The sequence below is a fragment of the Pituophis catenifer genome, unplaced genomic scaffold (genome assembly GCF_029215685.1).
Source record: "Pituophis catenifer annectens isolate HBS135680 unplaced genomic scaffold, rPitCat1.0.hap2 SCAF_2, whole genome shotgun sequence".
Lineage (NCBI taxonomy): Eukaryota > Metazoa > Chordata > Lepidosauria > Squamata > Colubridae > Pituophis > Pituophis catenifer.
In genome coordinates, this window is record NW_027256882.1 from 266,015,475 (window position 1) to 266,032,955 (window position 17,481).

Sequence of the window (17,481 nt, forward strand, 5' to 3'; positions counted from 1 at the left end):
TATACAATGTGAGAGAAAACTGTATACAGATTAGGATAAAATAGTATCCATCCAGTTTCAAAGAAATTAAAGATGCCATTTTCCCTTAAGTATTTATTTGTGAGAAATGAAAAACGGATAATACAACTTCCATTTTGATAAGAGAGGGAAAAGAATATGAAATATTAGGTTAATGAATTTAGTATCTATTTTATGCGAACTGATGAAACATAACACATCAGATTATAACACGCATTTATTTTTCATTACATGTTGTCCATGTTTTAATCATTTGTGCAGATCTTTCCATAACAATGACTAGTTTGGAAGTTTTCAAAGGCACACAATTATTATCAAAACTTGATTTACTTGGTAAATTTTACTTAACTGAGTATCGGCAGCCTAATATTGGTTCAGATAATTATTTATTTGTTGTGGAAATAAACAACTAAAGAAGGATTCCATATCAAACATGCCAAAAGACTTTATAATATTCAAAACGTCTGAATATTTTCCAGGTGCTTAATAGGTAATATAAAATGGTTTTATACAGTTCTGGAAATCAAGACATCAGGATGAACGAAGCTGGTCTTTTTAAAAAACCCTAAATCATCCTAGCATATTTAGGAGCAATTTATGATGACATCAGTTCAGTTGATGAGATACAAACATATCTTGACAGAGACACTGATTTTTCCAAGAGTATTGTCATAGAGAGTCCCAAATGAACAGATTAATGGCTATTCATGCTAGATTTGTTACGTTATATGATAAAATAATATGTCTTTCAATAGGATTAAAAATGTCATATATAATACATGCCCATTACCTATTCCCCTTCTGGGTAAGCAACACAATGCAGAGCACAACAAAGGAGACAGAAGAAATGAAGGAAAAAATGGGTTTAGTCAATTTCCATTCACTAGTTCTTTCCATTCCTCTCTATACTTTCAAATAATCTTTGCTTGCATTGTGGCCACATCCTGCCCTGTAAATGGTCTTTTCTTTAAATTTTCACCCCCTTTCAGAGGATCTCATTAATTCTACCCAGTCACCACTTTCTCAGTCTCCCTTTTCCTCTTTGTCCATTCACGTTTCTTTTTTTAAAAAAGTTGCTGAGATCAGAAGTTTATATTTTTTACCACTAGGTTTGAGACAAAGGCTGTCAGTAAAGATTCTAGCACAATTTCAGTTGTATGGCTGAATTGTAAATCCAATCTGAATCATTACCAACGATTCATTAAATAATTTTTCCCAAAGGCAAAGTAAGAAACAAAAAATATTTAGATTATAAAAATAATTCATTTACATTTCAAATCAGCTGATGATTTAAAACCAAGAAGTTTCCTGTTTTATCTGGTAGAGATTTTTTAAAAATCTTTTATTGAGCCCATTGACTGTATAATCTTCAATTTAACCTGCTTAAATAGATCAGAACTAACTGCAACAATAGCTCCAGTTTTAAAATGCACTCATAATATTTTTTTCATTTAATTTCTAATAGGTCTGAGGTCTTTGGTCTCATTCAGATAGCATCCTTTAACTGGATCTTCTCAGTATCCATCTGCTCAGCAACAGCACACCTTGTAAACTGTTGATACTTCTTCAAAACTATAATATACAGACTAAATATAATTTAGTCTGCCTCACAACCCAGTTAATTTATCCTGTAAAATAAGTTTAGAAACTAGTGGATGACTGGTTTGAAGATATATTTATTGAAGATCTCAAACTAAAATTTTCGAGCATAAGATTGTCTTTTAATTCTTAAATTCTATTATCTGTGTTATCAAATAATTTTCTCATTAGAATATCCATTAATTATAATTTCATTTTTGGAAAATTATGTCATGTTTTTGGGATACTTTTTTTACACTGAATATATTTAGCACATCACCTTTTAATTATTTTCATCATGGTTTCTTTCCTTCGGAGTGAGAAGCAAATTGTTAGAAGCTTGGAAAATTGAGTTTAGAGATAACCAGTTTTTGGTGGAAGGAATGCAATCTATTTTTAATGAGTTAATGAATTCACATCATTTAAAATTCTCCAAAGATAGAGGATTCGATGATACTAGCATGACATGCAACTTCCTTACAGTATTCTCATGATATAACCATGATTCCTTCAACAGTGATTCCTTTTATGATGACAATTGTAGAAAGAGTATAAATGGAAGTCACTATAGTTGAATTTATTTGCAGGATAGAAACAGACCTTAACTAACAGTAAACAAAATCTAATATATCACAGAAGAAGAAATATTTAATTGAAACTAAGATAGCAGAACAGAATAAATAAAACAGAATATGGACCATAATCAATAACTATGCTAATTAAAATATGTATTCACTTCCAAGGATAAACTATGCAATCATTGGAATCCAGCCAATCTAAGCAGATGGATTTAATTTGTGCCCAAAATTGTAGCTAAAAGAGTATTTCTAATATTCAATTCAGCACACATAAACAGAAGTATTTTAACCATTTTAACCCATAATGTTAAAACTAATAAAACCATAGTAATTTTTATATAATAGGAAACATTTCATCAATGAAATATTTAGATTAACGTATCTAACAACGTGCCACAAATATACATCAGAATATGCAAATTGTCCTGTACAGTTTTAGGGATCTGCTTCCAGGATTCAATTTGCATATATCTTTACTTACTCTTGGTGATCAAATTCAACGTTGTAAAACAGTCTTAAATTCTAATGAGAGCTTATCCCATCCAAAGCACCAGGCTGAGTAGACAATCTTGGGTCCTTTAATAATTAGCAATGAGTCAATGCAAGAATAGAAACACAGATATCGGCAGGATCTGAAGCTTTTGTCAAAATACAAAATGGATTTTTCACTAGAATTCTTTCCACCTAAGCACTGTTAGTATTTCCACTTCCAGCTGTTTTATTCTGGTTGAAAGACTGATTGCTCGAATCATGAAAAGTGTCAGGATTTTTCTTAAGATTCTCAAGGTCAAAAAAGCAGCCACCATGGGGACTCTGGAAATGCTCTTTATTGTAGTAAAGTAGAATGTCAGAATCTTGAAAATTGCCCTGCTCTAGACCACACAAACACAAACACACACAGAGTTGAAGGGCTTTATTTAAACACCACCAGCTCCTAATGTTATTTCCCCATTATTTTACACTAAACTTGCCTGCAAATAGCCCCCCTCCCCAAGTTTCAATAAAACAAAATCCTGTATGAAGTCAACCAATCAAAATACCAAATCATCTAGGCACGAGTCCAAAGGCATGATATCCAAATCCAAGGTACAAGTCAGAATCCACTCACAAGTCCAGAGTCTGAGTGCAATCAAGAAACAAGATAGGAATCCAAGCCAGAACATAGACACAATAAGAAATTGAACTGTTGTTTCCAGCATTGCGCTGTTCCACTCTCAGGCTAAGTAGGCGTAAGCCACTGTAAATCATTAGGAGGGGCAAGGCTGCCTCCTGACAAGTAGCCTTGGTGACCTCTGTTGTGCCTGCCTCCCTTTGGCCCCATGCATCCTGGGATTTGATGGAGGAGGACACTGTACCTCACTGACCAGCTGCAGCTGCATTACTTCTCCGCCCTGTGCTTCTGACTGGATCCCTGAGCTTCCCAGCTGCACCTGCATCTCTCCCCTTTTTTCTTCAACCAGGTGCTCATCCAGTTGTTCCCGATAGCCCCTTTGAGATTCCTGGCCTCTCCTCTTCCTCTGGCCCATTCACTCCCTGCTCAGAGACCTCGGCATCTTCCTGATATTCCCCCATGCCCTCCTCTGAAATTCCTGGAGTTGGCTTTTCCTCTTCTGAGCAGGCGTCAGGAGAAGCCATCACAAAACTCTTCCAAGTTTCTCTTTGTTCCATCTTATATCAAACAAATCAAGACAGGATTATTTTGAATTTATTTCTCATGCATCATCTCATTCTCAGGACTATGTAAACTTTTCTGAAGCTCCTATCTTGTGGGTCTTTCATCCCATTCTCTTAACAGCTTATTTGTACTTTCCGTATACCCAGAGTCAGCTCCAAATTCCTTTACATAGATTTGAGTTATAAGCCCATAACTAACTAGCATTCTCAAAGATATTGATAAAAGTCTACCATGCAAATTTTAGAGATGTAGCAAGATAACTATTGTTCAAGGGACTTGAAACAGTCATTTGAATGTTTCTTTTGACTCCCTGAATATTATTTTATTAAGATTTACTAGTTTTGCCCTACTTTATCGCCTTTAAAATTTACACACTAATGTAAATGGTGCAGGTTGTGATACAACTGCTCTTTCTTGTTGAAAGAGCTTTCTTGTTGTCAGCTAACATTGGGCTGAGTAAGTGTTTGATAGATGTTCTTTATGGTTGCTATTGCAGCTGTAATAAATTATGGACTACTAGTTCTTTGATTACTATGTTCTCTGATACTGTGGTTTATAAATGCATTTTTATATTCTGACTATTGCCGATGCTCTTTTTTATGTTTATTCTTTTTCATCAAAGGTTGAATCTCCTTTGAAAAAATTAACATGTTCAAAAACATCAATCAGATATCATATGTATGGCTACAAGTTCTAGTCTTCAAAAATCTAGATAAAGGAGCAGAGAGATATAAAAACTCTATAGATTTTTTCTGTTATCTGGGACAGAAATCATGTGAGATAGCAACACCTATCTAATCTGGCTATACTAATCTAGGTTTATCTGGTTAAACTAAAGACAATATTACTAAAAATCAGTTCACACCAATCTTGCTGGGCTCAGCTGAGTGTCAATTCAATTATACATCATACATTGTCAACAATATTGTTTTTTGTTTCTAATAAGTGGCAAAATGGTTAAGGCACCAGGCTAGAAACTTTGTGTTTTAATTCTATTTTAGGCATGAAGTCATCTGGGTGATGTCAGACCAGTTGCTGTCTCTTAACCCCAGGAATAAGGCAATGGCAAATCTCTTCCAAAAAGTACTGTGAGTATCTTCAATCTTTTCTCATAATGATCAGATTAGAAACTAGCTTGTTGGTTTTCTCAGGATAACAATTATCTTAATTATGCTGGCAGAGCTTGATATATTTGACTGTATAATGTGATTCCCCCCCAAAAAACTTTCTAAAATATGAGAGCATACTCTGATCATGCAACTCTTTTTGATTGCCTTGAACAGGCCAGATATGAATCATCTACATTTGTTCTTCTTTTCATCTAGTTACTCTATATTGTTTAATTTGATCAGTTCTGCCATTTTGCTACATTTTCACAAGCATTCTTGTGTTTCCTGGCCTACTTTTCAAAGCCGATTTTTTTGTAGTAACATTTTCTACATAATATTTGGATATTTAGGTAATTTCTCCTTTTTATAAATATTTGTATTTTTAGGTTAGCATATTGAAAAATACTGAGTTAGTTTTCACATGCTAGAGGGCACGTATCCCAACAAGCTATTTTCTCTTCATAAAGTGAATAATCACCTTTCTAAGTTTTTCTGTTTTGGCCTGAATTACTAATTTTCCAGTGTTTGCCACTGTGAGGCTTGCCAAGCTAATGATATTCCATTGGTTGTAAATTTGAATGTAAGATCTGAGATGATAAACCCCACTTGGGAATCAAAGGTTGTCATTTCCAAAATTGCAAAAAATCAACAGTGTATTATGTTATTTCATGCATGCCATTTTATTATTTTATTTTATTTTATTATATTTACTGTTCAACTATTTCACTATTAGTCATGCATTTATGCACATGTGAGTTTGTATATATGTGATAATGAGAACTTATTTATGAATTATGTTTGTTCAATAATTATAATCTAATAATGGAAGATCAACATTGGGTGCAGCTCAAAATTCTATCCAACAATAACCAGAACACGCTACAAACTAACTCTCTAATACAGTCTCAATGAAAGCATATCCCTCTACACACACACACACACACACACACACACACACACACACACACGTCTATACACACACACAGAGATGCACTGGCAGTCTCTGAGAATCAGATATGGTTGAACAGAAAAAAAAATGTTAATGAGTATTGCACTATAATAATTGCTATGTATTGATGTTATTGGATTAGTGCTGCAAAGCAGATATCCAATGGGAAATTTATAATTAAAGTTTGTTGAACTCCTTAATTTCAGAGCTTGCATATCATTAAATCTTTTCACTTTATATGAAAAGCACCTCCTTTAGTTCTCTATGCATAAAAAAATGAAAGTTAACACTATATATTTACAAAAAAAACTTAGTTTAATTGCTCCAAACATACAATAACACTCTTAATGGTGATTAAAATTTAAAAGTTACTATGAGCACCATAACATTATAGATAAAAATATACAACCTAGGTAAAAAATATTCCAAAAATTAAACCAAGTCTCAGAAGCTTACTAGGATATCAACAGCATAATATTCATTATAGTTTACTTAACAAACAGACTTAAGCCTAAATATTTCAAAATTGTATTTACAAAGAATTACAGAATTAAAAATAAATTAATACTGTTTCCATTTCTACTGCTAAAATTTCTGGCTTTTCTCAATTTTGAAGTAATATTCCCAGTTGTTCAGTAACATATACCTGAATCCAAAAGTCATTTCTTGCCATTATAATTTAATAACTTTTTATACTGATTATAATTATAGTATATATCCAATCTTCTGGATTCAGACATTTGAGAAAGTCACTGTATTTATTGGAGTCTAGAAATAAGTATTTTAGAGTTGGGAATTCATAGATAAACTTCATAGATAAACTTACTTAATATCATGTCTATTCAGATAGAAAGGTTACACTGTGTCTTTGAAAATAAATTAGGCCAGGAATTTTAGAGAATTGTTACTTATATATGAAAAATAGCAATCAAGAATGTGATCCCAACATTTAATCAACTGCAGGTACAATTTTCAATCATTAATATTTTCAAGGCTGACTCTTATCTCCAACTCCTACAGCCAATTCAGAATATTCCGAACTGTTAAAAGTATTTCCACAATTTACTTCAATCTGTAAAATATTTTTTTAAAGAAAATATACTGCATAATTATACATTACTTAATTGAACTTCATCTTTTACTTTCTCTTCATGTAACTCAAGGCAGCTGGAAATGGTATCACTCTCTAGCATTTTGGGGCATGGAAACTGTTCCAGAAGTGAAAGGAGACGTTGATGACTACTGGAGAAAATCTGGTCATAGCCTAAACTTAGGCTTTCTCCAGAAGTGCACTCCTAGTATACCACGTAGCGCAGACTCCTGCTGATTTTCACTAACTTCTGGTTTCAACTTTTGAGTTAGACTGTAATCTTGCACCTTGCTTTAGGCTTCAATCACACACACTTAAATGTGATCGCTATGGAGATTAGCAATTTTACTTCAAGGCTGAAGAGAAAAACAGCAAACTAAGAATGTAAACAAAACAGAAGCTAACTTGTAGAGTTAGTTTTCAATAGGAGCACACAGAAGAATAGTCCAAATCCAAAGTTCCAAGAGCCAGGTCAAGGTTGTTAGTTAGCCAAGAGGTCAGAGGTTCAACGTTTCTTACAAACAGAATTTATAGGAATTCTGTGTCAGGGATCAGACATTTTCAGCAACATGGGTCAAAGGTGCTTCTGAGTTTCTCTTTCTGGCCATCTCTTTTCTCTCTCTTTTCTCCTCATCTTCCCAAATTCGGGGAAATTGGGTTGATGATCACAAAACATTAGAAACAGCAAAATATATAGACCTAAAACTAGATAAAATTAGAATAAAGTGCTCCTTCTTTCCTTCCTTTCCTTCCTTCCTGAATCAATTATTCTTGGTTCTATATACATAGGTAGAAAATTGAAATTCTGATTTTTGTTTTTTTAATGTCAGCTCTTAACATAAACATGCTGATCAATAAGGCAAACCAATGAGTCTTTTGAGTAATTTGACAGACATCCACAAATAAAAAGGAAGATAAATTGTCTCTGCTGAAAAACTGACCACCATAGGCACTATACACATTTCTCTAACAAATTTTCCCAAGTCCTATCCCATATATCTTAAAGTACATAACACATTTTATTATTTAAAAAATCTCTCATGAAACTCCTGAAATGATTTCAAGAGGTGGAAAGCTGAGACTCAACATGCCCATTATATGCAATAAGCACTGATATAAAGAAAAACTTCACACTGAATTCCAAAGTTGATGAGAAAAAATATTTTAACTGAACGTAAGCATTTAATATGTGAACTATCTCTACAGAAACCATTAAGTGTGAGGTGATAGTTTGTATATGTATTTTATACATAACAGGTAGTAGTTGAAGTAAATCAGTGGTTTCACTGCTTTATGAATACTCTCATGAACCTGCCCAAGTTTATGTACAGATTGCAACTATAGACTCAAAGCACCAGGTCATCTTAATAAGTATTAGAAAAAGCAATCTAACATTTTTAATATGCAAATATTTTTTCACTTCAAAATATAATAAAAATTAGTAAACCAAAACATAGTAAATTATTGTTGTGCAGTTTTATCAGTGTTATACAGGAGACCCGAGATTGTATACATCTGCATTCTTTAATCCAGATTTGTCTATTTCTTTATCTTGCCGCTCACATACAAAATAGGGAACAGAAATCCTTAAAAAGGAAAGAAAAAATAGCAAAGAAAACAAAACATGATAAATCCCAAGACCCAGTTGATGGCATAAATGTAGATTATCACCATGTCCATGTCAAATCCCCATCCACGGCTATCGTCCTCAAAATCCATATAATCCATTCTGTGAGCAGCATGTGGAAAATGCCTTCGTGTAAAGGAGTCTGTACTCTGAAAACCTGCTGAATAAATATAATAACAATTTGATAAAACATCTTATGGAAAATAATTTAGTTTTATAACCTTTACAACTATGTATGCCCAATACATGGAAATGAAAATGCATAAAGGAAAAGAAGGAAACTTGTGTGGGTTAATTCAGCGGCCCCCCAACCTTTTGGGCATCAGGGACCAGTTCTGTGGAGAGAGGTTTTTCTATGGATCCGAGGGGGCGTAGTTTTGCATGCTGCCTGCATCCAGTTGCTGGCCTGCCATGGGCCAGTGCCAGTCCACGGGTTGAGGACTCCTGGGTTAATTTAGGGTTTCTATAACCTTTACTAGAAACCAAGAGTGAAGTAGGAAAGTAGGAATTTTCAATCAGAAGTCCTGTAGCAATACAGCAATAGTACTTAGTTACCAGTATATACAACCCATAGTGCTTTACAGCAGCGATCCCCAACCTTTCTGGCTCCACGGACCGGCATTGGTGAGACCAGAGAGCAGTGAGCAGTGGCCGGGGGGGGGGGGAGATGATTTTGCATGTGCAACCTAGATCCCCTGCTTGCACAAATGAAGCTTCACACACTCACCTGCCGCTTGTGCAGCCAGTTCCCTTTATTTAAACGAAAGACTTCATTGTGCAAGTGAAGTGTGATCTCAATATATCCACCCATTATATATTTTAATATGTATTAATGGCTAACCTTATCAATTGTACTGATAATATCCTATGCTGTTGCTACTAATTAACTATAATTATAATGAAACCAATTACATGATAATTTGCTTAAATCTATAAAGAGAACTTGTAACCAACCCACTTTAGGCTTACATTTCCTTGCTTTTTGTACTGAATCTGTCAAACAATCAGTTTGGTATAATTGTGTCTCGATCGCTAAGTTAAATGTACCTTTTGAGAAAAAAACCCTCTCCTTCAGGGGTGATGCATATCAACATGATGATATCCATCTTTAAATTTTCTGGGCCAAATAAGAGATTCACTAGAAGTTCTGACCAGGTCTGGGTGGTGAAAAATATCTATTCATTTGGCACATCCCGGACAATTGATAGACTCAATGTGGTTTCAAAGGGAACTTGGTATTTTTTTTCCTGAAGTATGGTGCATGGTTCAGTTAAGGCCTTGGTTGCAAGCATGGAATGAAGCCCATTATTCAGCACCTTTTTACTCAGGATTCAGTTTTGTTATAGTACTGAGACAGTATCAATTACACTTGTGATTGACTACTGGAGTGTTCAGGATCAGGGTGGACCAACCATCCTGGACTTTTCAGATCTCTTGGCAGTCTTTGATACCATTAACCATTTGGATTGGCTTCAAGGACTGGGAGTGGGGAGAACTGTTTTATAGTGATTCTGTTTCTTCTTCCAGTGATTCTGTTTCTTCTTCCATAGTGGTGGACAGAAGGCCTGATTCTAGGCCCCGCATTCTCTGTGGTAGCTTGCATTTATTGAATTGCTGTTTTGACTAAATTGCTGATGCTCCTAATCAAGCAAGTCTTTGAGACTGAGGTGACTTATAAATTTCTTATACAAATAAAAATATCACTATGCAGTGCCATTTCTTTGTCAGCTTCCTAATTCAACATGGAAAGTGGTCTTTCCACATTTACACAAAAAGAAGAAAAACAGGTCATTCCATTTGCTTGGCTGAGAAACTTCACTTGGTCCCCCAAAATGTTTTCATTCAGGATGGTTTGAATTTACTAACAAATGAACTCTTAATATAGAAACAAAGAAAACCGATGGCAGAAAAAGACCCAGTGGTCCATCGAGTCTACCCTTTGAATTTTTGTTTTCTTTTTAATTTATTATTTTTATTTATTATATCCCATTCAAATGATTAAGCTATTCAAGTCAATCAAGACATCATATGTAACAATAAATATTTTGTTCCAAATTTGTCAAATTTAATTTCACAATGTAGAAATGGAGCTTGATATTATCAGAGTGGCATTGTCTCAAACATATTTGATATACTATGTTAGTGTAGCTTTTAAGATTTAAATTACAAAGATAAATATGTTTGATTTTATATCTATCCTTTTGCAAGCTCTTAAGTGTTTCAGATCTGTGCTGGCTTACATCCTAAAGATTATGCCTCTATAACCTGTTTTTTAATTTGATTTCCAAGAAATGAATTTGTAACTACAGCTGAAAACACTTTACTATTTACTGACCACATAGAAATCCTCTATATAATATATCCTCTAGAGAACTCAAATCAAATTGGCCACAAGTGATTCTTTTTATTTATTTCCATTCTTACAGAAAACAAATATGCCAATGGGCTATTTTTGCGTCATCATCTTAGAATTTTCTTGCAATCTTTAATCAAGGCATAGTTACGCAAACACTTAGTGATATTTTATGATATGTTGCTTCGGCTGAGAAGATTTGAATGAATAAATGTAACAGTTGATTTGTTGGTTTTACTTTAAGCAAATCTACATTAAATTTACCCTAGATTAGACTTTATAATGTAATCATTCTTCATTCAATAGTAATTTTATTACTGTAATTGTTTTTGCTGTAGGAACCCGAGATATATCTAATACTGCATTAGTAAAATGCCTGACCCAATATTTCTCACCTGAGAACATACGGAGTCCATCAAATGAAGAAAACAAACACAATCACAAATCTGAAGTGTAAGCTATAGACTCACATTTTAAAAAGCTTCAAAATTCTAACACATGCTCTGACTTTAAGATCTGTGTCATGTAAGCACTGTGAAGATATTCTGCAATCTCCAGAGGACTTAAATTTAAATGAGTCTTGATAGACCTGAATACTGCTGAGTGTTTAGATCCACCCATGCCAATAGTTTGTGGTTCAAACTATGTGGTCATAGTTTGAAAATTTTTCAGATGGCAAATTTTTCTTAATTTTATTTTTCATAAATATTTTAATATATTTTAACTTGTTTTTTTTAACCTGAATCTTAAAGTTAGATCATATAATGATCCAATTCAAATTAAGACACTTATGTTTTCAGATTTTAAAATCTACTTCTTATGTGTAATGTTGAAATAAAGAATTCCAAAGTGAGCTGCATTTACTGAACTGAAAAGAGTTGGGCTTTGCTCCAAGTATGGAACTGAGATTCAATTAACAGTCTGTTCCCATCTTCTTTCCTTCAGCTCCTTTCATTTCCTTGCATTGATTTTTGTAGCATTTAAGAAAGGAACAATTCTACTCTACCCACCCCCAGTAAAGAAAATGATAGTCAAAAATCCATTAGATGGCATTAAGGAAGATGATGCAAAATGATGACAACAACAACATAGCATTTTCATTTTATTAAGAACAAAAGAATGGCACACAGAGAAGTGATGAAAAATATAATGGATATTATTTGTTCTAAGTTGCTCTTCAAAGTGAGCCAACATTTTAGAACATTCCCAGCAACATCTGCATTTTTCAGTTAAAAAGTATTTTTATCAAGTGAGATTTACCCTTGTATGATAATTGGACAAAGCAATTTATATTTAGACACGAGTATGGTGTGATGTTGAGAAAATCATGTGGAAGACAGTCACTCAAATTCCTTTTAGGCTTTACATAGCCATAGCTGTTAATGAACATAACTAATATGGGTGAAGCTTTATATAAGAAGACAAAAGAAAAAAAGAGATACCATCTCAAAGTTCTATTGAGATGAAAATATTAATCAAGCAATTGGTCAGTTTTTAAAAAATGACTACCATAAGTATGAAATGCAATATTAGCATTAAGAATAGAGGAAGCAGACATATAACTGCAACTGCTCCACTGCTCTCTATCAGCCATGGTAGCGCAGTGGTTAGAGTGCAGTACTACTTCCACTGCCTGCAATTTGGCGGTTCAAATCTCATCAGGCTCAAGGTTGACTCAGCCTTCCATCTTTCTGAGTGGGTAAAATGAAGACCCAAATTGTTGGGGGCAATATGCTGACTCTGTAAACCGCTTAGAGAGGACTGTAAAGCACTATGAAACAGTATATAAATCTAAGTGCTATTGCTGTTATTATTACTGGTAACTCTCCAGGTTTCCAATATAGGACTTTTCTAATCATTTTTACTTTAGATGCCAGAGATTAAAGTTAATAATATCTACATGTAAATCATCCTGAATTGTTTTCACTGACCAAGCATTGATAATATTACATCTTGGGAAGGAGAATCATTGGAATCAAGATAGTGGAGAGAGAGGAGCCACATTCAGGCCCCTTGACTGATTTTGTTCCTTCCTGTGTTTGTGATAGAATTTTTTTCCCCATTTTAATATTTTCTACCTGGATGGAAGCTGTTTATATTGGAAGGTCAGTGACTCAGATCAGACTATATCAAAGAGCAGCATACCAAAGGCAGAGAAGCATTTGTGGTTTTTCTCTATTTGTTTTCCTGGCCTTGTTTGACTTGTTGCATTTATCGTTTCTCAGCATTTCCCAGCATTTCACAACATCTTGTTAGCTGTGCCTGTGGAGCCAGTTTTGCCATGCTGTTGTGGACTTTTTTGGTTTAGGAGGCTGATTTTGAGGACTTGTTTTTGGAAAGATGGCTGTTGCTGAGGTCTGGAGTGTTGCTGGATGCTAAGGAAAGGCTGTTACGGATTGCTGTGGAATGTTTCTGCCAGACACTCTTGCTGTCAGGGCTTCTGTTGGAATTTTTGCTGGGGATTCTGCTGTTGGATGTCTTTGGTGCTGCCTGGTTTCTCCTAAATTTCTGAGTTTCTTCCTTTGAGGGATGGTGTGGATAGCTCCAACGAGGCAGGATGAAAGAATGGAGGAAGAAATAATGTGATTCCATTTATCTCCATCTGTTTTTAAACTCCTTGTCTTTAGGTGTTTTGTGAATAGACAGTTGGCTCTTCTAGGTAAGGTAAAGGTGGGAAGGGAGCCTTGCTGTAATGTCTGTATATGTTTTGTAGTGGATGGGGAGGTAGTGGCTGGATATTCTGATGCTGAGAGCTGGGCATCTGGCTTCTCTGGATGACTGAGAATGACACTGGGAAGTTCCTGATCCTAGGTCTTAAAGAGCCTGGTGTGGGGAATGGGCTTCCATGGGTGGGGGAGGGAGATGGGCCACAACATCATGGTGGTATCAGGCATGGGAAGGTATGGCAGGAGACTGAAAATTATAATAGACTTAAGAACTTCAGTTTAACCAATTAAGGGCAAGTAGAGAAGGAACGTAAAGGATCTCATACAGGGAATTCCTTTGACAATCTATTGCCAATAGTAGCTACCCCATGTTTCCCTGAAAATAAGACCCAGTCTTATATTTTTGGGACCACCAAAGTAACTACTAGGGCTTATTTTCGGGGGATGCCATATTTTTCCCCCATGAACGGGAGGCCCGCTTCTTCTGCTTACTCACAGCTGCAACAGGGCAGGAGACTGCACGATGCGCCAATGCCACCGCCATAAGGCGAGGGGGTGGAGTTGCCCCAAGCTTATCTCAGGGCCCTGCAGCCAAGCCATCCATGCACCAACACCTGCCTTGCCTCAAGACGGTGGCTCCGGCAGCCCTCTAGCATGACCCCATGTGGCAACCGGCCCACTTTCTCTGCTTACTCGCTGCTGCAATGCAGCAGGCAAGCTGAGAGATGGTGGGATGGAGTGGGAGGCTGGCCTCGGGAGGCCTGTCTTCACGTGTCTCAGCTTTCCTGCGGCCCACATGGCATGTCGGGATCACCTTTCTTCTTCACAACAACTCTGCCTCCATCTGCTGCCAGTGCTGCTGCGTGAAGGCAAGCCTTCTGTGGCCGGCTGCCCTGTCTGGTCCGACTCTTGGCTTTCCCGCCTCCTGTGTGGCATATCCGGATTGCATTCCTCTGCCTACTGTTTGTACAAGTAATCAACTCACTTGTGCTGTACAGGGCTGCAGCTGCTGCCAGACACCATCGGCCCATGCGCCCTCCAGTGCTGGCCACATCCCCTGCTGATGACCTTAACTAGGACTTATTTTTGGGGTAGGGCTTATATTTTTGGGGTAGGGCTTATATTAGGAGCATGTTAAAAAAATCAGGCTAGGGTTTATTTTCAGAGTGGGTCTTATTTTCGGGAAAACAGGGTGTTAGGATAAATACTACAAATACTAGATGAATAAGTATATCTTGCAATGCTTTGGGCAATATGTACAGTACTTATACATCCTTTTTCTAAGTATTCACATTTAGATTACAAATGACATTAAAACAGAAATTTGATGTGTAATCAACATAGAGATATAGTATGCTTCTTTGTTCCCTACATTTTACTAAAGATAGTCCTTGACTTATGATCGTAATGGAACTTTCTCATCATGGTTGTAAATTGGAATAGTCATAAATTGGGTCAGAAAAGCTACTACACAGATTTTGCTGTCAATTTATACAATTTATATTGGAAAATAATGCTAATTTTGTACTACAGATTATTTCTTTCCAATACTGATTTTAATTAACCATTATCTAGAAACGTAAAGAAGAAATTAAAAAAGAAACTTAATAATGAGAATATAGGCTGTTAAGAAAAAATTCACAAACGTGTGGAGCAATAAAACTGATGTACTCTGAATGTTTTGAAAGTCTAGAAAGGTGAGAAAAGAAATATAATCCATTATGTTTAAAATATAACCCACAGAGCCTTTGGGAGGAATGACCTAAAAGACTTTAGAGATACTATAAATATTTAATCAGTTGTAAGAGATACAATTTAGAAAGAATAGATGGCAAATAATTTCCTAACAAGTATACAGTATTACAGAGATATTCTTTAAGGATTTTGCTAAAAGCAGCCAACTGAATATAACTTGATAGAAATGCACATAACAATTCCCATTTTAAAAAATACCGGGGATTGTTTTAATTATGAATATTTAAATTGGAGAAAAAAAGGTAAAATCTGTTAAGAGTAAACTATAGTTTAAAACTTCATCTAACAGGAAACATGATGTATTTCTAAGACAAAAAGGACATATGGATTAATACTACAACTTTACCAATGTTTTCCTAATATTATTTGTTAACACTGGAAAACTGATATCTAGCAAAATATCAATTGACAAAACAAAAACTATGTCAGAAACTATGAATCTTTTTGGTGAACCTTAATTTTCATTAATCTTGAAGATACACATTGGCACTTCCAAAATGTGATATATTTTAAATTTCCATTATTTGAAGAATGGATTTACATTCAAATATATATAATTTATATTTAGGAAATGTTTAATAAGGAGGAAAATAAATGTTGAACAGAGAAGGGTATCACAGGCAGTCAGTTGAATGTAGTAAAGAAAACACAGTATGTATCACTTTCAATTGGCTACAAAAAAAGACAGCCTTCTAAATCATATTTGGCACAAGTTCAGCTTTATTTAATTTTTCTTCCAACTTTCAAAAAGGTGTTTTGAAGCTGGAAAGATCCCACAAATTAACAATTTAAAAAGATATTGAATCTGAATGAGGAAAGTGTAAAAGTTAGGATTATTATTGTAATATTTGTTGTAGTAGACATTCTAGACGTAAGAAGACTGCTGTTCACAGCAATGCTCATCTTAATCTTATTAATAAACAAATAGCTGCCAGCACATTAGTTGGTATATAATATTTTTCTACTTTTGACTGAAGCTTCGAAATGATCACTCATAAGAATTTATCAAAGGATGAAATCCTTTTATTACAAAGATTTTCTAAAATATGAATACCTCAGACAAATCTTTGGTTCTGGTTAGTTTTGCCTGAAGATAAAGTAATAAATGTACCATAGACCACAGAAAGTTCCTCCTACTTTCAGTCTCAAAATACCAATCTTGATCCTCCTAATTAATGTTCTGTTTTGGGGAACAGTTTTATATAAAAGTGATTGGACTTGAATCTTTCAGCAAAAAGTTTGGATATTTTAGAATGGAGTGTCAAATAATGCTAAACCAGTACCTGACTCAGATTCAAATATTCAGTCACTAATTCACATTCTGACAGTGCCAACAAAAAATCTGGAAGGTTCTAAACCACTGTTAGCAGAATACCTTTTGCTTTTATTTGTCATCTGTCATGAAGTAATAAAGACATTTTAAGCTAATAAACTCCAAGATAGCTGATAACCTAAAAAACATACAGATCAAATAGATTAGGAAGAGGGCTACAACAACTATACCTTTCATATTATACTTTTAGTACTATAAAGTTGGGTGGACGCCTTTGAACTGTGGTGCTGAAGCAACTATTACACATCCCATGGACTGCAAAAATAACAAAGAAGTCCTAGGCCGAACCTCATTAAAAATATCACTTGAAGCCAAGATTGCTATACAAAAGCTATTATACTTTAGTCATGTCATGAGAGCTGATTCACTTAAAAACAATCATGTTGGGAGTGATCAGCAGATAACGGAGAAGGGAACTCCTTAGTATCAGTTGGCTGGTCATCATTATAAAGGATGACACTGGGATGACCATGGTGAATCTGAAGGAGGCAATACGAGAAAGAGGGGCATGAAGAGTACTGATCCATGGAGTGGTCAAGGGTCAGACATGACTGATTGGTTGACAATGATGATTCTAAAGTTAGACAACTCCTTATAGAAGTCAGTAGCAGGAAAAAATTTTTTAACGTGATTCCCAGAGATAGACTATAGAGGTAACTGACAGCTATACCCACAGATCATTGCCTACTTCTTAGGCAATGATCTTATAATATGTGAAGTGAGTTATCATAGGAGAAGTGAGCAGCCACT

The 17,481-nt window shown here is 35.1% G+C and overlaps 1 protein-coding gene across 1 annotated transcript in view; it reads right to left on the bottom strand.

Annotated features, from left to right (window-relative positions):
• Positions 1-8,557: 8,557 nt before the first annotated feature.
• The window catches only part of RNF180 (ring finger protein 180), a 43,050-nt gene continuing 34,126 nt past the window's right edge, over positions 8,558-17,481 (bottom strand). Inside the window, exon 5 of the mRNA XM_070935862.1 lies at positions 8,558-8,784. Within this exon, the coding sequence (XP_070791963.1) occupies positions 8,585-8,784 (200 nt within the window). The 3' untranslated portion in view covers positions 8,558-8,584. The remainder of the gene's footprint in view (positions 8,785-17,481) is intronic.